Here is a 23,765-nt window from a genome sequence, read left to right as displayed (position 1 = left end):
AGCTATTTGTGACACTTTATTTTTAGATATTGATCATCTCATCTTGTTGCAAAGGGAATAAAAATAATTAAAGTTGAGTAAAAAATAATTTGAAGTACAGCATATTTCACAGCATAACTATCGTCATAACTGTTCAGATGAGATTTCTTGAATGCCTGGTAATAAATGTATGCCCTAGATATTTTTTTTTTAAATTTACTTTGCTTATTCAAATTGGCCTCTTTTGGCAGCTTAAGTTTAATTCCTGTCTTCAGATACTGCATATAATTCCAAGTGTATGCTTTGATTAGTTTGTTGGTATTAGCTTATTGAGACCATTAGATGGACATTGACCGTTTGTAAACTAAATAATTTATTTCAAAATATAATAGGTATTCATCCAGGCTGGCTCTTTTACCAAACTTAAAGCAGCATTTTTTGCTTTTCTGGTAACTCATTCATTTTTAGTAATTACATAAACGTAGAGTCTAAATAAAATCAAATCACCCATTCATTATCAAGAAGCACTTAACAAATTTACTATTTTTCTATCATTCTCATTCCTGTTGCTGCAAAAGGTAGCAACATGGCCCTCCCTGGTGGCACAGCAGGTTAAAGCACAGCACTAAAGAAGCTAAAGCCACTTCAGCATGAGTTTTATCCCTGGCCCCGGAAGTGATCCACATGGTGCAGCAGACCTCTCCTGACCCACCCGCTGCTCCCCTCAGCAGAGTACTTTCTCAGTTGGCCTGTTCTGCTCCCCGCTCTGTCTCTGGTGAGGCCTCTCACCACCCCAGCCCAGCTGGTCTGTCTCCCAGTTATGTATGCATAAATAAATCAATCTTTGAAAAAAAAAAAAAAGAACAAAGAACAGATGGGAAACAGAGGACAAATACCAGAGTGGTGTATTTAATCCCAACTATATCAATACTTACATTCAATATAAATGGTTAAAATAGGGGTAGGTACAGATGTGAAAAACAGTACAAGTTTCATGAATGAGGTGGCATTTCCTAGACACTTTAAAGAATGGGACATAATTACAACAGCCACAGATAAGAAAAATATATGTGGCATGTTCTAAGGAGGCCTCAGAATAATATAAAAATATGAAACTGTATGATTTATTTCACCAATAATAAGTTTTATACATGAGCTAACAGTATGATTAAGATTCATGGAAGTACTAGAAGATAAAACTGAAATTATATTATGAAATTATGCTACAAGCATACTTGTCTTTTGAATGCCAAAGAAAGGAATTTGTGATCACTTTGGAAAACAGTGGAAAATTAATGAAAGTGACAATACTGGAGCTGGGCCTTGGGCAGACTAGTTTGAAAGAGATCAATTTTTTTTTTAATTTATACATACAGAAATGGGATACAGGCCAGAGGTGCAGGGGTGGTGAGAGGATTCACAGAGATGGAGTGGGAAGCATATAGGCAGACTGACGAAGTACACTGCTGAGGGGAGCAGCAGGCAGGCCAGCAGAGGTCTGCCATGCTATGTGGGTCAGCTCCCGGTTGGAGATCGAACTCACACTGAAGGCCACAGCTTGGCTTAGCTTTGCAGTGCAGTGCTTCAACCTGCTGTGCCACCAGGGAGGGGCCCTGAAAAGTGATCAATTCTATATACTTATAAGTAGATTAAGTCAGAATGTAATAAAGGCATTTCATTAAGAGACATTTGCATCCAACATTTATTTTAAGGTACAACAAAAATGATCTTGCAAAAGTAGACTAATTAATATAAAGTCAAATAAAAGTTTTAATGGGGGAGGAAGCGCTAAGAACACGAATGTATAGTGGTTTCTGTTAAGAAGTACCTTAAAGATGACTGTGGAACAGAACACGTCGTGGAGAAATGATTGGGCTAGACTTAACTGTGAGAAATGAACTACCAGACTTTAAAAAATAGAAATCCGAAATAGAGAACAAAATGTGCTAAGAAGGGCAAGGTCTTCTCTTCAAAAGAGAGTGTGTGTGTGGAAGCTACAGCAGAAGGGACTTCTATGTCTTGAGTATGTTCAGAGTATTTCAAGTACTGGGAGTAATTTCAATAACTAGTGTGTTTGGTCAAGACAGAATATACTTAAAAAGTTCAACCTGTAAAATTGTCTCTATTCTACATTATGTTTCCTGATCTGTAAATAGCAAAACTTAAACCCATTATTGCCTTAATGGAAGATTCCTGAAGTAAACTGTGAGCCAAACAGTGCAGCTGTAAAAAGATTTTGTTGAAAGCATTGGCATGCTTTTGAGGGCAGTATCAGAATGAGATCTATTTTCTATGAAGTAGTTGTCAATAGCAGGTGTTCATGCATTCTGGAAAAAAATAAAAACTGAATCACTTGCTACTTAGGTGGCAAGTTCTCACGAGTGGAATGGGGAGATTAGTCTTATCTGACACCAACTGCAATTCCACCACTACTTATATCTTCTACAGGAAACCTTTCTTCACTGAAGTCATTTCAGTGAACAGTCATTTCATTTGAAAGTCAGTCATTTAAGATGTAACATCTGAAAGTTTGGGGAGACAAGCATATGCTCTAGACCTGTTTAGAACTCAAGAGTTCTAACACTCTATTTCCTGGTCAGATAATAATAAAAAATTCAGGTCATCCAAGTAGATAAAGGTTAAAGGATTTACCTATTTGCAAATATACCTATATAAATAAAACTAACAGTTGCACTATTAGTTCCTAATAAGGAGCTCATTGTTATCTAAATGAGATAATTTAATACATTGAAAGTTAGTATAATCTTGTCATCTACATTAAAGTGTGAGGCTAATAGACATCACGACCTTATTATAACGATGTCTCTAGAGGTTCAAGTTACTTTTACATTCTCACAAATAAAACTTTGTTTGCTAAGGTATATATGAGTGGTTTTCCAGTGAATTATGTCTCTGGTTTCTTTAAAGCATTTCTTTGAATGACAAGCCAACATCTTATAAACTCTTGGCAAACAGAATACTCCTCATTGTCAGAAATTGTTAAGACTTTGAGAAAGCTAATATATGAGAAAGAAAATTTGTTAGTTAATACCTGTTGCACAATTGTTGTGAGTTCCAGGCACAGCTGTATGACATTATTCCTTGTAACTGAATAGTCTGTGACAGCAGCAAATGGTGACCTAGAAAGGGAAAAGGAAAACTGATGAATAGGAACAACTTTTGAGAGATCTCAAAATACAAGTTTAAATGAGATTTTGAATACTATGAAATGAACTGTTCTAAAGGTTACATAATGATAAAAATATTCAGGACACAATTAAAGAAAAAAAATGAGGGAAATGCATGGTAAAGAATTCAAAAAGTATTTTTGTTTTCCATAAAATCAGTTTTCATTTCTTACAAGGTCTCCTCACACATCTAAAACAAGACAATAAATAAATAAGTAGTTTATGCAGCAAAGACAAAATTTTTGTTTGCCTTCAAACAAAACTAAGATTTTGAACACAATTATCTTGAAATATTCATTTAAGAGCTAGTAATACTAGTTAACACTGAGGATTTGCTATATGCCAGTTAACTGTTCTAAGTAGCTTCCACATACTAAATAACTTTCATAGCATTTATATTATTATGCCCATATCTCCCATGGATGAGAAACCTCAAGATACAAAAAGGTTAAATGACAACTAGTAAAAACGCTAGTGTTATAAAAACCCAGAAAATCTGAACCCAGAGCACATTCCCCACACATGTACAATAATATACCATCACTACAGATTTATCTACTTTTATCTTGTACCAAACCAAACTTATGTCACTTAGCATTCTTTGTCAAATAAACTGATATACACATAATATAAAGTGGTATAACATCTATCTTCTCGAGGTTGTATATATAGCAGCAGTCTTCCTAGCAAATGTTTTGCAACAAACTAAATTCACATCAGCTTCCCATTACTCTGTATCTCATGCGAATGCCACACAGGTAGTTGTGAGACCAAGCTTGATCTGGGAGGCCCAATTTAAGGAAAAGAAAACAAAACAGAATAGTATGGAGATAAAAATTTAGTCGAATTATTGGAACCATGCTGATTTAGGTAGCTCCCCTACTGTTTTATCTCTTTAGGAACGTTACTAGAAAGGTAAATTCAGAATTGTTTCTTGGTTAAAAACGAAATTTGTCCCTCTTCTAGAAAACTCAAGCTCTTCCCACTTTCATAGGCGCCTATAAACAAAAATAAAAGGGTTATTTAGGGCTCTCCCTGGTAGCACAGCCCGTTAAAGCACCACATTATGAAGCTCTCCGAAGCCACTCCAGCTTGAGTTCCACCCCAACCAGGGAGCTGACCCACATGGCATGGCAGAACTCTCCTGACCCGCCCACTGCTCCCCTCAAGAATGTATTTCACTAGATCTGCCTGTTCTGCTCCCCACTCTTGTCTCTGGTGAATCCCCTCACCACCCCTGCACCTCTGGCTTGTACCCCAGTTCTGTATGCAAAAATAAATAAATTGTGGGGCCCTCCCTGGTGGAATGTTGGGTTAGGACACAGCACTGCAAGTAAGCTGCAGCGGCTTCAGTGTGAGTTCAATCCCCAGCTCTGGAGGTGACCCACATGGCGCACCAGACCTCTCCTGACCCACCCGCTGCTCCCCTCAGCAGTGTACTCCATTGATTTGCCAGCTCTGCTCCCCATTCTGTCTCTGGTGAGTCCTCTCACTGCCCCTGCACCTCTGGCCTGTACCCCAGTTCTGTATGCATAAATAAACTAAATCTTAAAAAATAAATCTTTTTTTTTAAAGGTTTTGTATTGGTTATACTTTTAAAAAACATATTACTCACCCCTTACCTATTTTTTATTTTGGTCATTTATAATAACTATGCATTGGCATATCATTATGGATTTAATTTTTATTTCCCAAGCAACATATATTTTCCATGTTAATATTATGTGGAATACAATTTATATTTATAATTTCTATAATACAATTTATATATATATATATTAGTAGCTAGGTTTACCTCCCTAATAATATTTTACATGGCAATGATGCTCAACATTTTTTATATGCACCCTTGTTATTCATGTGTACTTTTTAGTGGAAAGTCTGCTCAAACTCTTTGCCCATTTTCTATTCAGATTTTAAATATTCTTCCTTTTGAATTTAGAGATGTCTTAATGTATTCTATATACAAGTTCTTTTTCACATAGGTCATCAGTAAGATTCAGTTTAGGGCTTGTTTTTCCATCCTCTTAACAGATCTTTAGTAAATCAAAAGTTTTTAATTTTAATGAGATCAAACAGCAATAATTTACCTGTATAATATCTTTAGTGTTATAGCTAAGAAATCTTGATCTGACCCTTGCCATGTTTTCTTCTAGGTTTTATAGTTTTTATTTTTTACATTTAGAACTATGATTCATTTTTGAGTCTATTTTTGTATATGGTGTGAAGTTTGGGTCAAGTTCACTTTTTCCTGTGCTTTCCAAGTGTTCCAATACCATTGGGTTGAAAAGACTATCTATTTTCAACTGAAAAACTCTAATTTCAGGTCCTCCCTGGTGGCACAAAAAGTTCATGTGGAGCACTATGAAGCTATCTCAGGCACTTCAGCAAGAGTTCATTCCTTGGCCAGTGGGGTGACTCACAGGACATGGCAGACCTCTCCTGACCTGCCTGCTGCTCTCCTCAGCAGTGAATCTCAGTCAGTCTGCCTGTTCTCCTTCCTACTCTGTCTCTGGTGAATCCTCTCATCCCCCACACCTCTGGCCTGTACCCCAGTTCTGTATGCATAAATAATCTTTGGGAAAAAAAACAAACAAACAAAAGAAAAGCTCTAAATTCTTTGTCAAAAATCCAGAAATCACAAAGCTTATAGTTTCAGAGTTTATGTGTCTATAGTGACATCAACACCACAATTATGACTAATGAAGATATACAGTACTTAAAATTAGGCAAAGTAATGTCTTTCTCATAACTTAAGTGCTGCAGTTCCTTTGTTTTTTAAATATATTAGAATTAATATATCTGTAGCTATAAGAAAAGCATACTAGATTTTTTTTAAATTTTATAAGTTTATTTTTACATCATTTTGTACATTTTTTTCCATCTCAATTGTAATCCCCACGGGTTTCCCATCACCATGTCACCCGTGTGCCATCACCATAATCCCGTGCACTTCCCTCCCCACCCCCCAGGTTTTGATCCCATTCCCCACTCCACCCCCACAAAATGTCTATGGTATATGGCTGTTCATTATTTTTTAAAATATGGAACGCTTCACGAATTTGCGTGTCATCCTTGCGCAGGGGCCATGCTAATCTTCTCTGTATTGTTCCAATTTTAGTATATGTGCTGCTGAAGCGAGCATGCATGCTAGATTTTTAAGTGAATTTTTAAAACTACAAAGATTTAAGAATTGAACTCTTTACTAATGTCCACAGTATTTCTCTCCATTTATTCGGGTTTTAGTTGATTTCATTCATCAGTGTTTTTTTCTGTTTTATTTTCACATATAGACTGCAAAAATTTTGTTATTTATGGAGATATAAGTGTAGTCAAATTACTGGTATCATGCTGATTTAGATAGATTGGTTATTTTTGAGCAATTGTAAACTGTATCATGTTCATAGTTTTGTTTTTGTTATTCATTTTTACCACATGCAAAAATTAACTTGTACTTTTATGTGGTTGGAGTCAGAAAAAAAAATATATATATATAGAGAGAGAACATGTAGCAAGGACTCCAGGAAGAACCCCATATTAAATCCACTCATGTTGTGTTTCTGGAAAAAAGCATTCTGATAAATGCCTAACTACAGAGCTTGACCCTCATCTGTGTAGGGGGGCATTTATTCTTTAGGCTCAGTGATTTAATGGCCTTGGTCCTTACATGTTCCCACAGAGTCAGCATCTCACTGCAGATTAGGAAATTGCTTGGACATCATATACAGCATTCCCCCAATCTCATTAACCAATGGCGTTCAAAATCAACTTCATTTATCATTAACTGAAAATGTTAGAAGTTAACCAGATGACTCCTTTGTTTTTGCATTCCTTCTGTATATAAGCTGAAACCAAACCTCTCAGGAGTGGGTCAGTCACTTCGAAAAATCTGATGGCTGTTTCCCATGGCATAGGTCCTCAGTAAGAAAGAATAATCTTTTAACAAATTTCCTTTTAATTATTTATTCACAGCATTGATGATTTCAGTCAATAAAAGTACTGTATTTCAAAAAGAAGTATAAGGTTAGCTGTTTCTTTTGTTCCTATATGTTCTTTATCAAGTTGAGGTATTACTGTTCCAAACTTCCTGAAATTTTTTTCTCATGAGTGGATATAGGATTCTATCAAATACATATAAAAAGAATTTATATTCTGTTATTATTGAGTGAAATGCTCTTCAGATGCCAATTTTAAGTTGTCTGGTAGTGGTGCTCAGCTCTTCTAATCCTTACTTTCTGTCTAGTAGTTTTATTAATTTTTAAGAGTAGAAATGAAGTATCCAGCTACCATTGTGGATCTATCTGTTTCACTTTTTGTTTTGTAAATTTTGGCTTCATGTAATTTCAAGCTCTGTTTGGTTCATACATCTGATAAGCAATTTCTTTTTCTTCTTTTTTGAATTGTCTACTCATATGTTGATAAATTGCATTTGGTACTTCTTTGGATTTTAATTTGAATGTAATAGTCTCATGTTACACACTGGCCCTTAATTATATAATGTACACAAATAAAAGAAGGCTGACAGGCAGTTTTCTTGTGAGTTGCCAAAGACGATCACTGATCATTACTTAAAGATCTTGTATGATTAAAGAATCAGATTTCTGCAGTATAAGTGAACAAAATAAAAGCGAGAGTAATTTGTTCTCAGGTCTAAAGAAGCCCCAACATAGAACTCAGGCTACTTAGAAGAACTCAGTAAAGAAAACTCAATCCATGGAAATTTAATTCAAAGGTTTTTGATGCCAGAAAGTAAAATAAAATAAAATCCTTAGCTAATCAATAAATGCCTAGTATAGGAACTATCCTATTTGGGTCTTAAACTATCATATGATTAATTTAACTTCTTTCTAGTGCAGAGGTTTGTGGCCCTGTAAGAAATTTTTCTTTTCAAACAGAAGCACTGCATTTGTGGAACAATTATTAGTGGTTCAGAAATTCTAAACAAATTAGAAGTGAGTAAGAAAAGCTAAAAAGCTAAGCCATTAACGAGCAAACCCAGTGGCCTTACTATTTCTCAGGCTGGCACAGGCAGGCCTGAGGGCCAGTCCAGGAGCAGTGGCCGTGCTAACAGCTCGCTTGTCTCTGGAAGCCAGGGAGTGCAGTGAGAACACAACAGGTAACAAGACCAAACAATAATGGGCCACTTTTTCTGGAAGTGTTTGAGGCAGTTTTCTTTGTCATTTTATTCCTGATGTAGAATTAATTCCTATCCTATAATTTCATATGATGGAAGGAGAAATCCAACCATTTCTTCAGATAAGGTAAAAGATAGAATATTTTTTTTCCAGAGAAAACAAACTGTTCCCTTGCATCATTAACATATATTACTTAAATATTTAAAGGTTTTCATTGATATAAAGATACTTCATTGATCCCTTCAAAACAGAATGGTCTTGAAAGGTATCTTAAAAAGAATTAGAATTAGGTTTTAATACTAAAATTGAGAGGAAAGAAGAAACGTTCACCATAAACCGCAAAATAAACTTTCTATAAGTGATACTTTTAACTATTCTTAATGGTATTACTGTGCACAAAATATAGGGATCTGGAAACTTCTAAGTATAAAGCAGATTTGGCAAAGCCATATAAAACTCCAAGAAAGAAAGAGGTGTTAAATTGCGCTTTATTTACAATTGGAAAAACATGGAAGCAACCCAAATGCCCAAAAGTAGATGACTGGATTAAAAAGATGTGGTACATATATACAATGGAGTATTACTCAGCAACCAAAAAAGAGAAACATGTGTCTTTTGCAGCAACTTGGATGGAGCTGGAAAAGATCATGCTTAGTGAGATAAGCCAGAAAGAGAAAGAAAAATACTGGATGGTTTCACTCATAGCAGGGGTATAATGGGCCAGGCGAGAAAATAACAAAAGTAATGAACAACCATATACCAGAGACATTTTGCGGGGGTGGAGTGGGGAATGGGATCAAAAACGGAGGGGGTGGGGAGGGAAATGCACGGGATTATGGTGATGGCACACTGGTGACTTGGTGATGGGAAACCCGCAGGGATTATAATTGAGATGGAAAAAAAAATGTACAAAATGATGTAAAAATAAACTTTTGTAAAATAAAATAAAAAAAAGACACACACACACAAAAAGAGGTTAAAAACAGCAGGATGTAGGTTAAAAATAGACAAACTATGCATTGAAAGTAAAGAATAAAGCTACCAATTATTATTCATCTCTGAGGATGTTGGGAAAAATCTTTTTCACTAAAATCAATATTCAAAATTAAGGAAAAAAGGAATTTCATTAACAACAAGTTTTATTTAATAAATGCAGGAAGTTAGTAATCTAAGTGGAAGCACCAATGAAATAGTAATTTTTGTGAATTGTAAACATTTTTTCACTAGGTCCCTTAACACACATGCCTTCAACATGCAGAAGATTTTCAATGCTATTTAAAGAATCAAAGTAGAATTTGAACTAAGTTTTTCTATTAATAAAATTCTACTTAACAATTTGAAGTATGAAGGCCAAAAACTACATGGTACTCTTTGTGGAGCATTTGAGAGAAATAGGAAATTACAAGTAAATGTTTATGTATGTGGCATTCCCAACATTCACTTCCTCAAAAACCTTAAAGTCAGCATTCAAAAGGAGATGCAGCCAGACAAAAGAACATGATAAAAGAAAAGCACTGGCTTTTGCATCAAACAAAGATTTAAATTATAATTTTGATACCAGCTGAGTGATTTCAGATGAGTTACTTAATGTCGCCTATGAAAAATGAGGCCTGTAATACCTATTTTGTGAGAATTCAATGAGTTGACATATGTAAAGCAGCCAATTTAGTATATAAATTAAATTAGTTGCCTATTCTTTTCTTTGCTCTCAAACCCTTTTAAGTGACACAGAAAACTGCAATAAACCCATATGATATTGCTGTGCCTGCATAGTCTCCCCAAAATATAATAACATTTAATGCCAAAAAATATATCACTTTTTTTTAAATTAAGCCAGTTGTTAGCATAAAAGTTACGATATTTGACAGAACTTTTTTTTTCTTCAACTACAGAATTATACTATCTTGTATACAAAGGAGTCAACTAAGGTTAAAAATTCAATGGTCAGTAATAACTGCTTATAGAGGCCATATCAAATCCTCCAAATTAAAGCAAATTCACACTGAAAAATCAAATCATTAAGAATTTTTGGTAAACATTTCAATGGAATGTTAGTATTTTGTTCTAATTTTTTCAAAAGCAAGTAGAAGTAATAGACACATTTTTACCTTGCATATAAACAGATTAAGTGCTGTTCTAGAACTTAAAATGAAAAAAGCAAAAATATTAACTGAGTTATTTATAGCAGGGGTAGTGACTTAAGTCATAATTTTACAAGTCACTAACAAATTCTATAAGTGTTTATCTTTTGGTAGTATACAAATGGAAATAAGCTGGATATATTCCTCATGTGACTTTGGTGAACAAGGTCAAGGAATAGTAGAATACTAGTGCTTTGAAGAGAACTTCAATTTCTGCTAAAAAAGCAAATAAAAACAGGGTTTGAGGTTCAAGGTTACCCAGGGCTAGAGAGTTGAAAATCAACCCTTTCTGCATTCTGTGCCTTTATAACTGCCTTCCAGGAAGCATTTCAGCTGCGATTCACAATGGTGGTCATGGAGAACACTTGTTCAGTTACTTTAACACTGATTAATGGGTTTTGTTTCCTGGTTAGTTTATAGGACTACACTGAAGTAAGAAGGCAAGCAGAATGCTACCTCATGTCCTTGCTGCTACCTAGAAGACATTTTTTTTTCCCTGAATGTAATAAACATGCAATAAATATATATCTGCTAACAATCCATAATAAAAATCTGGGATATTTGTCCAAAAAACAAAGACCCTAAATGTTTTACCTGGCAGTTATAGATAAAATTCTATTTTATTTAAATTGACTTCAGAACAATCTGAAGTATGTGTTAGTCAAGAGGTAGTTATGATATTCACATGTCCATAGTAAAGGGGGGAGCAAAGTTACCCTCCCAAATGAAGAAATACCACTCAACATTTGCCTCCCCACATTTCCACCATCACTAAGAGATTAAGCATCCGTAAAAAGGGGAAGTTAATCTCACACAAAGCTATACTGAACTACGAATCATTTCACAGAAAACTTTCTTCAAAGAGGAGCATTCACTTACTTTTAATTTACGACCATCTCATGCATTCCAGTTTTTATGTGTTCTCATTAGAAACACTAATCTACTGAGGGAATAGTCACATATACCCTGATCCCCCAATGTACCGCCGACGTTAAGTCCTTATGGTCTCACCCTACCTCAGAAACATTTCGTTATACTCACCACTTCTTTTTACTCCTAGCTTAAAGATTCTCACCACATCCACAAAAATATGTAATAATGTGGGATGATAGATAATATTCACTACCCTTCCTGTGGTGATCACTTTGTAATACATACGTGTATCAAATCATTATGTTAGACATCTTCAACTTAGGCAATGTTATATGCTAATTCTATCTCAATAAAATTTGATAAAAATGAGGCTGAAGTCTTAAAAACCAAAAAAACCTCTCTTTGCTCACTTTTATGCCACCACTTTCAGCTAATTCTCTGCTAGCTCTCTGGTTATGTCTTGCTATTTTTTCCTACAAGCTGATCTTCAACTATATATTAACTATCCCCAAATTTCTCTCAATATCTTTTCTGAACAGGCAATACATTTTTATCTGAACATTCTCTAACCATCACAATTTATTATACCCAACACTCAACACTCATTTGTCTTCTACCATAACCTACTCCTCCCTCTCTAACAACAGTGTCACCATCCACTGGGTCCACCACGTCAGAAACCACTTATTCAATTTAGATGTTTCCTTTTTCTTAGTACCTATATCCTACTTGTCATTGATTCTTACATACCTGCATAAATATCTCTAACATTCTTTCATAGTGACTTCTGTTTCTTTAATTAAGAATCTCAATAAATAATACTGGGGATGATAAATTTTGAACAAAAGGGGTTCGGAACAGGACTCCTCAAGATGTGTCATGTTAGCATGTACATTATTTTGAGATATATGCAATCAAGACCTGTGGGATCAGTAGAAATTTTGCAGCTCCCAAACTCCTTAACCTAGAAGAATCTGAACTGGGAATCCTACCCAGAATAAGTTACTACCAGAGAGAACTTTTACTGAATGACCCATCTGTATAGCAGGGGAAACATCTAGTTATGAAACATGTACTCTTCCTATCATCTTGTGAAATGCCCTCCCTTCCTTCCCAAGGGGAGATTCACAGATTCACTATTCCGTTCCTTACTGCATAAAGACATAAACATCTCATTTTACTTTTCTGACTTTGAGTCTCTTTTCTATGTGGGGTTCTCCCATATACAAATACAGCTTTGAAGTTGCTTTTCTCCTATCAATGTCTGATGTCAATTTAATTAATGTTAACAAAAAAAAGCCAAAAAGGTAGAGGAAATCTTTTCCTGCCTAACAGTAGTCAGATGCCTAGACTGAATACTCTGTAAGGACTATTTCTTTCTACTTGTAAAATAAAGACAAACCACCTAGGGTAATTTTAATTAAATGAGAGTGAATAGAGGTAACAGCGTCAGAATCACCAACATTAACAGCAGCATGATTAATTCCTAAAATAGCCTCTAAACTGGTTTTGCTTCCTCTAGCCTGACACTTCTCTAAATCTCTTCCAATAGGATAGCCCAAGTAATCTTCAAAATGTAGAGACCTAAAAACAATGACACTGAACAGGTCCTCACTGCCTTTAGAATAAAGTCCAAAGACATTATTTAATACTGCAAATAAATATTTTTTCCTATTTTACTCATGTTTCTTCTTTCTTTCTTTTTAAAAACATTATAATCTCTGAGAGTAACATCATCACTGTTAGGAAAGTCAGCCTGGAGCTGAACGTTTTGGTGAAATGGTTAATTTAATACCAAGTTGTCTTTTTTTTTTTGGTATTAGCAGGTATGTATTTCATTTTTTTTTTTAAAGATTTATTTATTTGTGCATACAGAACTGGGGTACAGGCCAGAGGCTCAGGGGCGGCGAGAGGCTTCACCAGAGACAGAGTGGGGAGCAGAACAGGCAGATGGACGAAGTAAACTGCTGAGGGGAGCAGCGGACGGGCCAGGAGAGGTCTGCCACGCCATGTGGTCACCTCCGGGGCAGGCGGGAATCGAACTCATGCGGAAGCGGCTTTAGATTCTCAGTGCAGTGCTTTAACCCGCTGCGCCACCAGGGAGGGCCCGGTATGTATTTCATTTTAATGCTCAAAATGTTGCATGCTTATTTATTTAACTGATAATAATAATAGTATGACATCATATGAAAAAAACATTGTGAGAACCTTTGCAGCAATGGAAGCCAAACAGATGATTTATATTATTTCCTTCAGCCTTTTTGTCACATTTTCTCTTCCTATAAAGCAAACACAAAACACCACCAATTGACTACATAGATTGCTATGTGCATGTTTTTATACATGTTGTGTCCTAATATGTGTAGGTGAACTGGTATTTATTAAGATTATCTTACTAAATGTCAAAAATAATGCTACCATCACAAATTATATAATACGATAAAATCTCACAAACTATCATAAGATATTTATATGATTTTACAAATAGTTATACCTGCAATTAGGAAGCAAAATTTTTCTCTGACCATACTATTCACTTCCTTCCTTATTTGTTTATTGAACAAGTACTAGTATAAATAGAAAATATAATTAAATTTACTTAATTCAAGTGTCAAAGCTGAGGAAAAATACAACTACAGGGCAAGTGACAATATAAGAAGATATAACTGAAATTTAAGTATATATTAAACATTCTGATAACCAAGAAGCACTCCAAAACAAATGTATAACATTACTTAAGGACTAAACCATATTTTAAATATACTGTCCTCATTGATCATTGAATTACAGAATTTATAAATTAAAAATACAATTAATTTAAAACAACTGACAAATGTGGTTCACAAAATTATGAAAATTAAATTTTAACCATGTCATAATGTAAAAGAAACATGCTGGCAAACAACTATCCAAATCTTAATCACATAAGTGTTCAGATATGGATTAAGTATCATGCTGTATTATATAATATTAATATATATGATTTTATAATATAAAATTAAATCAACCTTTACCTAAAAATACAAATATCAGGGCATCCCTGGTGGTGCAAGGGGATAAAGGACAGCATTATGAAGCTGTCTGCAGCTACTACAGCACAAGTTCTATCCCCAGCCAGGGACCTGACCCACATAGTGCAACAGATCTCTTTTGACTTGCCAGTGCTCCCCTCAGCAGTGTATTTCAATACACTGTTCTGCTCCCCACTCTGTCTCTGGTGAATCTTCTTACCTCCCTGCATCTCTGGCCTATACTCCAGTTGTTGTATGCATAAATAAATAAATCTTTTATAAAAAATACAAATACTTTTATTTTAACTAGAAGGTCTCATATTCCTTAAAGGCCAAAATAAAATTTTGTATTTATGTATTTATACTCTTGATATCTATTCTCTTAAAATTACAGTAAAACAGTATATTATCATACTTTTGTATGAAAGGCAAAGTGCATTTTTAAATTTGATTAACTACTATAACACAGGACACACTTCAAAAAAATTTCAAATATGAAATTAAAGAGTTTACTTTCTGAGCAATAATCTTCTTTACCCTTATAATGTTTAACCATGCAACTTTTGATCTACCTTATTTTATTTATATTATGAATTTCTGTTTTTTGTGTGTGTGTTCCAAGATGAATGAAAATTAAGAGAAAAATAAACTATGCCTATAATATCTGAACAGACTGCATAATGTGAACAATAAAGAAGGAATAATGGAAGGGTAAAGAGACATGCAATGCATGCTATAAAAGAATGTCAAAGTCTAATGAATGACTCATTAGCAGTAAACAGACCAATTTGGTGACACAGGAAATCCCTAGCTTTATGCCAAAGAGGAACAACTAACAGTTCACCACAGGGTCAGTACACTGAGAGTCCTGTGGCTGTAGGTAAAACTAAAATAGTCCCTGGATATCAGTCACCCATAGAGACTGCACAGAGGAGACAAAGAAGAGAGGCTTGTTTCATAGAAGAGTGGATTATACGAGACTCGTATGGACATCTTCATTCCACTAAAGTGAATAGCTAAGTAGGACTGAACAAAAGAGCAAATATTTGGAAGAATCCAATCCTCCAAGACTGAGTTAGGAAGAAATAGGAAAGCAAAACAGAACAATTTCAAGTAAGGAAACTGAAATAGTAATCAAAGGTTTCCAAAAACAAAAAGCACAGGACCAAATCAGTTGAGTTCCAACAGAAATATATCTCCTGTTCATGGATGGGGAGAGTCAATACTATTAAAATGGTCATCTTACCCAACAAAGCAATATACAGATTCAATATAATCCCTAACAATATTTTAAATAGAGTAAAATATCTGGATGAAATCACAAAAGACTGAACAGCCAAAGTAAAAATAAGAGCACTGCAGCTATCACAGTACTAGACTTCAAACTATACCACAAAGCTAGTAATCAAAATAATACAGTATTGGAGTAAAAATGAGTCATTGGCTAATGGAACAAAACTGAGAGCAGAGAAATAAATCATAGTTTACAGCAAGCAGAAGAGCCAAAAATATACACATGGAGAAAAAGTCTCTTCAGCAAATAGTGTTGGGACAGCTGGACAGTCATATGAAAATGAATGAAACTAGGCATAAAAATTAACTCAAAATGGACTGAAGACTTGGAAATGAGACCTGTAACCAAAAAAGGACACAGAGAAACCATATAGGCAAAACACTCTGAAACACTTTCAGTGATGTGGGGGGACTCTACCACAATGGCAAGGGAAATAAAAGCAAAAACAAAAAACAAACTGTAGTTTGAACTACATCAAACTAAAAAGTTTCTGTACAGCAAAGGAAACTATCTTAAAAATGAAGACATTTTACTGAAAGGGAATATTTCCATATTAGACATGGAACAAGGAGCTAATATTCAAAATCTACAGAGAACTCATACAACTCAACAAAAGGAAAATAAAGCCCAATTTTAAAAAGTGGGCTGTATCAGATCAGTTAAATGCATCTCGAAAACAGATGTGGATGGGCAAAATGAAAAAATGCTGTTGAAAAAATGCTTGCATTGGCCCTCCCTGGTGGCGCAGCGGGTTAAAGCACAGCACTGAGAATCTAAAGCCACTTCCACATGAGTTCGATTCCCGCCTGCCCCGGAGGTGACCACATGGCGTGGCAGACCTCTCCTGACCTGCCCGCTGTTCCCCTCAGCAGTGTACTTCGTCGATCTGCCTGTTCTGTTCCCCACTCTGTCTGTGGTGAAGCCTCTCACCGCCCCTGAGCCTCTGGCCTGTACCCCAGTTCTGTATGTACAAATAAATAAATCTTAAAAAAAAAAAATGCTTGCATTTTCTCAGCAGGGAAATGCAAATCCAAACCATAGTGAGATACCACTTCCCATGCATGAGGATGGACCATATAAAAAGACAGGAAACAGTAAATGTTGGTGAGGGTGTGGACAAAAAGGAAGACATGTACACTGTTGCTGGAAATACAGACTGGTTCAGACACTAGAGAAAACAGAATGGCGGGTTCTCAAAGCATTAAAAGTAGGTGTGCAATTCCTTTTCTAGGTAGCTACCCAAAGAATACAAATGTAGTAATCTGATGGGACATATATACTTCAATTCAGAGAATAGCACTATTTGTAATAGCCAGTATTTCATAAATATTCTGACTGTGGAACTGAAGTTACCATAAAGGAAGATGGGGGTTAGGAGCAAAGGGAGGAGGAGGCCCAAGGGATGATGATAAAAGATTATGGATGTGAAGATGGTGGGCATGATATGGTAACATGCACCTGCTGTGATATGTTCTAAACACCTAAATCGATACTGCTTTTCACAGCAACATTACTTCAATTAAACAATATTAAAAAGGAAAAACTCAGGGGCTCAGTGGGTTAGGATGCAGCACTGCAAGCGAGCCACAGCCACTTCCTTGCAACTTTTATCCCCAGTCCCAGAGGTGACCCACATGACGTGGCAGACCTCTCCTGACACGCCCACTGCTCCCCCTTCAGCAGTGTACCTCGTTGATCTGCCTATTCTGTTTCCCACTCTGTCTCTGGTGAATACTCTCACTGCTCCTACACCTCTGGCTTGGCCCCCAGTTCTGTATGAATAAATAAATCTTAAAAAATAAAATAAAATAAAATACTCTTCCTATTATAAAAAGAAAAACAATTTAGGAGACAAAGTGGCGTTCCATAATCCTGTGCTGAGAGACAAAATTGACCTTGCTCACAAAATGGCAACAGTAATTTGCAATGATCAAGACCATAATTATTGATGGGCTTACTTTGTTGGGATATAAAAATTTTACAACATATATTTTTAATATCCTTATATTGAGGTGAATCATAATCACACGTTTGTTACTTGATATTCCTCTATCTGTCCAATCTCTCCACAAGAAAACATAATGTTATGCCCAAACTGTTGTCACAGGAGGATTATTTGTGAGACACATGGAAGCTTTTACCTGTCCAGCCAGGCAAGCAGACTCTTGGCTGCTCCAATTAGATCCACAACTGAAGTCAGAAAGTCATTTGGCAATTTCCGGCTGGTTCTCCCATCATAATGGCCACTCCTTCTCCTTCCTGTTATAAAATTCTGTAGATTTTTTGCAGATGCATTCAGCTTGTGAGAAAGGGTTTTTAGGTTTTCTGTTTCCAAGCCATAGTTCTAGATTACAAAAAAGAGACAACAATTATATAGAAGGTTAGAATTTTACTCATTTTGAAACGAATTTACTAAGTACTCTGTAGAGGTAATGGGACTAGAGTTGAGAGTTGCAAGTAGTTTAGAATCCAGTAGAACTCATAGTTTAGATCTAGTAGAACTCATAGTCAAAGGAAGATTTGGGGAAAAGTCAAGTAAACAAATTATAAAAATCTGTGATGAGCTAATTATGAATACATAACTATAAGGGTATTATGTCATGAACTATGCCACCCATGGTAAGAAAACTAATAGGATTCACGGGAGGATATTTAAACCTTAAACCTAAATTTATTGACATGTAAAATTCAACAGTTACTATCAGCAATTATTTTTAAGTCTACTGTTCTGTGCATAGTAAAACCATAGTATTAGTAAAAGTACCAGGAAAAGCTCTTCTTCAGAGGATCCACTATACTTTGCCCTTTTTTTCCCCATAGGCCAATTTCTTCTGAATAGAATTTAAAACTATATTTCTAAATTCATTTTCAGTTTCCTCATGTTTCCTCATTAGCTCAGTCAAAAGCAACCATAGTAACTTTGTGTAAGTATGTTTTTGCCTTTTTCTGGGTCTTGATCACATTTTCACTTGGTACTAGTGTATTATTTCACCATAAATATTTTAAGAATTATTGCAAAGGTTTACATGAATAAATAAATATAAATGATCTTTTAAATCATATTCAATAGGAAATTATTATAGAATCTTATCAAATATATTTTAGGAGAAAAATTTGTAATTTACAACTAATTTTGAAAATAGATAACTGCAAAATTCTCACTATTCTCACTATAGGAAGAGATTTTGAAATTGTAACTCTCTCCCTGCTTCTTTGGTAAGTATGTAAATCTTTTCAAAAGTTAAATAACCCTGTTATCAACATCATAACTCAGGAATGTCCATCTCAAAGAAGTGGAAACCATCTCTCTGAAATGTCACTGTACAAGAAGTTAGAGATTCTGTCTCAGTTTCTGTGGGAGGCTAGGAGCCTAATTTTTTCATTTAATAATATATTAGTTTATTTTTACATCATTTTGTGCCTTTTTCCATCTCAGTTGTAATCCCTGTGGGCTTCCCACCACCAATTCACCCATGTGCCATCACCGTAGTCAAGGGCACTCACCCACCCCACCCCCCATTTTTGATCCCATTCCCCACTCCACCCCCATAAAATGTCTCTGGTATATAATTGTTGATTATTATTATTATTTTGTTCCCTGGTTCTTTATACTCCTGCTATGAGTAAGACCATCCAGTATTTTCATTATTTTTGCTTTTCTTTCTGGCTTATCTCACTAAGCATGATCCCTTCCAGCTTCATCCATGTTGCTGCAAAAGGCATGTGTTTATCTTTTTTGATTGCTGAGTAATATTCCATTGTGTATATGTACCACATCCTTTTAATCCAGTCATCTATTTTTTGGGCACTTGGGTTGATTCCATGTCTTTCCTATTGTAAATAAAGCAGCAATTAACCCAGGGGTGCAGGTGTCTTTCTGAACCAGTGTTTTTGTGTCTTTTGGGTAGATACCTAGGAGTGGGATTGCTGGGTCACATGGATGCTCCATGTTTAGCAGTTTGAGGAACCTCCACACAGTTTTCCACAGTGGTTGTACTAGTTTGCATTCCCACCAGCAGTTCCTTTTTCTCCACATCCTCACCAACATTTGTTGTTGCCAGTTGTTTTAAGATGTGTCATTCTTGCTGGGGTGAGGTGGTATCTCACTGTGGTTTTAATTTGTATCTCCCTTATTACAAGTGATGTTGAACATTTTTTCATATGCTTGTTGGCCATGTGCATTTCCTCTTTGGAGAAGTGTCTTTTTAGCTCTTCTGTCCATTTTTTGATGGGGTTGTTTACTTTTTGTTATTTAGTTTCATCAGTTATTTTGTATATCTTTGTGATCAATCCTTTATCTCTAGTTTTGTGTGTGAAAATCTTTTTCCAATCAATGGGATATTTGTTTGTTTTTTGTAATGTCTCTTTTGCTGTACAGAAGCTAGGAGCCTAAATTTTGTAGGTACCTTACTCCAGCTTGCCAAAGTACTTATGCTTATAAAAATAAGAGCTATTATTTTAAAACTATGAATAAAGCCACTGGCTAGCAAATATGTTTACTTCCAAATACTAAGTGAGTTTAGAGTTAACTGTGTGATAAACAGGGCTATCAGGTCCTCCTCCACTTAAGGACTAGGTGTTATTTTTAGCATGTTTGCAATAATTTGTATTTCGTTGACTATCTACAAGAATAAAATTTTTCTCTGCACTGTAATCTGTTAGTGGATTGCTTATGAATTTTAATGCTTATTCAGGAATAAAAAGTTTTAAGTCTAAAATATAACTAATTTTGAGCTGTAAAATACCTCTAAGAAAAGCTAATTTGATCAAAGATGAACTTCATCAAACATCTATACAGCATGTACAATACTGTCATGTGTAAAATTAAAATTATTGTCGACTTACAGGAATTCATAAGCACCAAAGAATGACTCATGTGAGCTTCTAAGGCCCAAACACAAGATAGATTTAGTCTCTTTATAATTGAGAAAAATGAGGCACAGGGAGATTTTTGGTTTGTTTAAAAAGCTTAGAATAGACAGAGCTCAGAATGGGTCTACCAAATAATTGGGCACATGTAAGGGGATGCTTCTACCAAAATTTCTTAGCACCAATATCCCACCCAAGGTAGGTGGGAAGCACATATGAAACAAAATATTGGGAAAATGAGAAAGACAAGCAAATGGCACAGTCCATTTAGCTATTATCATTAAGCAACAAACCACAGGGCACTTATTAAATATGAAATTTAGATTTTTGTTTTTTTCTGGTGTTGTAAGAAAAAGAACTTGGAGAACAAAGGAGGGACTAGAAAAGGATCAGGATATGAAATTTAGATTTATGTTTTTCTCTGGTGATATAAGAAAAAGAACTTGGAGGAAAACAAAGGAGGGATGAGAAAAGGATCAGGATACATAAACATTAAATACCAAATTATATTAAGTATGTTACCAATCAAGATTTAATAATGATGAAAGCCTCATTGTACTTTGGTAAGGATTTATATTTTTATTAAAATAACACTTTCTTAAAGCCATGGATTCATTTTTAAAAATACATAGTCTACTAAATACTCAATTGTTTAATTTGAATCGCAATATTCATCTCTTTAAGAGGCTTGGCTTATACGCAAGCATGAATTATATGTGAAACCTTTCGGAGATTTTATCCAGGATGTTACTTACTACAAGAAGAAAGAAATCTTTCATAAGTTCATAAAAGACACTCTCTAATGACTAGATAGGAACAATTTATAACAATATCAACTAAATGTAAATGAATGGTACTCCTAAACTGCTTGAAAGTATTTTCAGAAGTTTATCCCTTTGTTAAAGTATTCTCCCTGATGTAACAATTAGCATTCTTCATTTTTGTGTATTAATGAGTTTAATATGGAAACAGTTATTTACAATTTGCTTTACAATAGGAAATTAGCAATGCAAATTTTATTCTATAGCTATCAGTCTATAAAAAATTAATGACTTATTTCAATGAGAATCTCAAATATTTTGTTAGAAAAGGTAAAATAAGTTAGAAGTAATACAAATATAAATAAAAATCTGAAAGCAAAATAAAAATATTTTGAAACCTTCAAAACTGAATATACACTAAAAAAAAAATTTTTTTTTTATGTGATGTAAGAATTAGGGACTAGGAAAATCTTCTGGTCAAAATCTGGAAGCATACTCTGAGAAAGTCTCCTAATTCGGAATCTTACTTAAGAAATACCCATCGTGAAGAAGCAGTGAAAAGGTGTTGGGCAGAGGAGTTCAGAGCAAGAGCAGTCAAAAGACAGTATAACAGAGAATGGAGAGGGAAGTCTTTTCCTAGAAGAGATATGTAACCAGTTAAATACTAAATGTATGTAGTTGTCCTGTATGCTGCCTATTTGCTCATACACTTGGCCAAAATCACATTCACGTCTGCCAGGAAGCAGTCACGACACAGCCAGTCTAGTCTTATGGAATAAGTGGTAAGTTCATGTCCTTTTTCAATCACACACATGCAAAAGTATATAAAAAAGAAATGAAGGAATGCACTTAACATTTGAGAAAACTGAGTTGGCTATATTCTCAGTAAACACCTCACTAAAAATATCCAATATTGACACCACATATTATACAATGTCAATGTTATTTTACTCAAAGCTTAATTTGAATGAATCAATGTAGCAGGTGTTTAGGCTTATAATACTTTCCTTTATAAATGAGTACGTTCTAAAAGGATGTTTTAATGAACTTTTTAAAAATAAATTATTTTAAATGAATGAACCAAGCAATTATGTTGCAAAGAAATAAATCATAGCAACTGCAGACATCAGAATTTTCATGCAAAATGTCTACAGTATTAAAAGTACATGAAGAATGAAATGAAAACTGTTCATGCCCAGATGTAAATGACTCACTTATACTTTCTAAATAAAAGATATATTGTCATAACATACAAGTTGTATATTAAACTACATTTATTGTATTTATGCCTTACAACTTCAGTTAAAATACTGTGCTGTCTAGTTAAGCACAGTGATAGTATAACAGCCTGAAATAGTTAATGCAGCTTCAAATCATTAACAGTTCACTTCTCTTTAGAAAAACTTGGTATAAAACATAGTTGCTGTTTAATAAATGCATGTTAGAACAATGAAAAAGTTACTAAATAAATCCTTGATTTTTATCAGCTGTCATAATATGTATTCCCCATCAGTAATAACTTTAAGACCATGCAAATGAAAACATTCCATAGCTTAAAAGAAAACAGGAATTTGGTAATTTTTCTGTCTCTCTTATAAAAGGATCAGAAACTTCAAAGCAAGAGGCCATGTAGGCAAAAGATAAAATTACAGTTTTCTGGAGAAAGGCAGGGAATTTAATCCAGGAAGGTAATGTTATAATTTAACATCCTCTTGTGCTAAGTAGTGGGCAAAAAGCACAGTGGTGGACCGAAAATTAGTGTTAAGTTGCCTTTCTCCCATCAATTTTCACTCTCCACCAGTCAAATCAAAACTTGATTTTTCTCTGTGCACTCTATTTTTTTTTTACAAGTCTGTCTTTACATAACAAACAGCCACTTCCTCCTGCAAGTCCCAAAGCAAATTCCACTTAGACCTCCCAGATCACTCAGCAGTGTTCATCATTTACTTCTACACCATCCTGGGATGTTCTTTAAATGTGCAGTATCTTTTCATGATGGGCGGGTGGGTGTCTTCTTCAATGGCCTACATACATCTTTACTGGACTATATGCACACAGAATACCCCTTTTTGATCTTTGCATCCCCATGGTTAAGTACTATTTGAACATGAATATATAGTAATTGAAAGAATAAATAAATACAATAAATGTAAGGCGAAAGCAAGACCAGTAGAGACATTATAGTTTCAAAGAGACAAGCCATAGTTCCTCCTAACCAAGTTAGTTTGCTGCTGAAGAATCTCATCTCTTGACTTTAGACGTGTAGAAGTAAATCAGAATTCACAGATTTGCCTTATATTCCATGGAAAACATCTACGACATAAGCTAAAGGAAGTTTAATGTTTGACCTCTTTGGGGAATGTAACCAGTTTACTGCTGAATAAACACAGAAAGAATGAAAATGGTGTTTTCTTTTCCCCAAGAAAATAATGCAACATTACAATGCTTAAAATGCGGAACTTTAGCAGGATTGAAACTCAGTATAGAAATTCATACAGTACAGTTCCACTGCTC

The 23,765-nt window shown here is 34.9% G+C and overlaps 1 protein-coding gene across 1 annotated transcript in view; it reads right to left on the bottom strand.

Moving 5' to 3' along the window:
* The window catches only part of CNKSR2 (connector enhancer of kinase suppressor of Ras 2), a 207,601-nt gene that overhangs the window by 169,495 nt on the left and 14,341 nt on the right, over positions 1–23,765 (bottom strand). The window contains exons 3-4 of the mRNA XM_004690082.1: positions 17,763–17,965; positions 3,032–3,119 (exon numbers count right to left, since the gene is read on the bottom strand). Coding sequence (XP_004690139.1) covers positions 3,032–3,119; positions 17,763–17,965 — 291 coding nt within the window. The remainder of the gene's footprint in view (positions 1–3,031; positions 3,120–17,762; positions 17,966–23,765) is intronic.

This window comes from Condylura cristata, unplaced genomic scaffold, assembly GCF_000260355.1.
Source record: "Condylura cristata isolate star-nosed mole 26May11 unplaced genomic scaffold, ConCri1.0 scaffold00027, whole genome shotgun sequence".
Taxonomy (NCBI): Eukaryota; Metazoa; Chordata; class Mammalia; order Eulipotyphla; family Talpidae; genus Condylura; species Condylura cristata.
The sequence above is the reverse complement of the archived record's forward strand: the minus strand, read 5'-3'. Positions and strand labels throughout refer to the sequence as shown.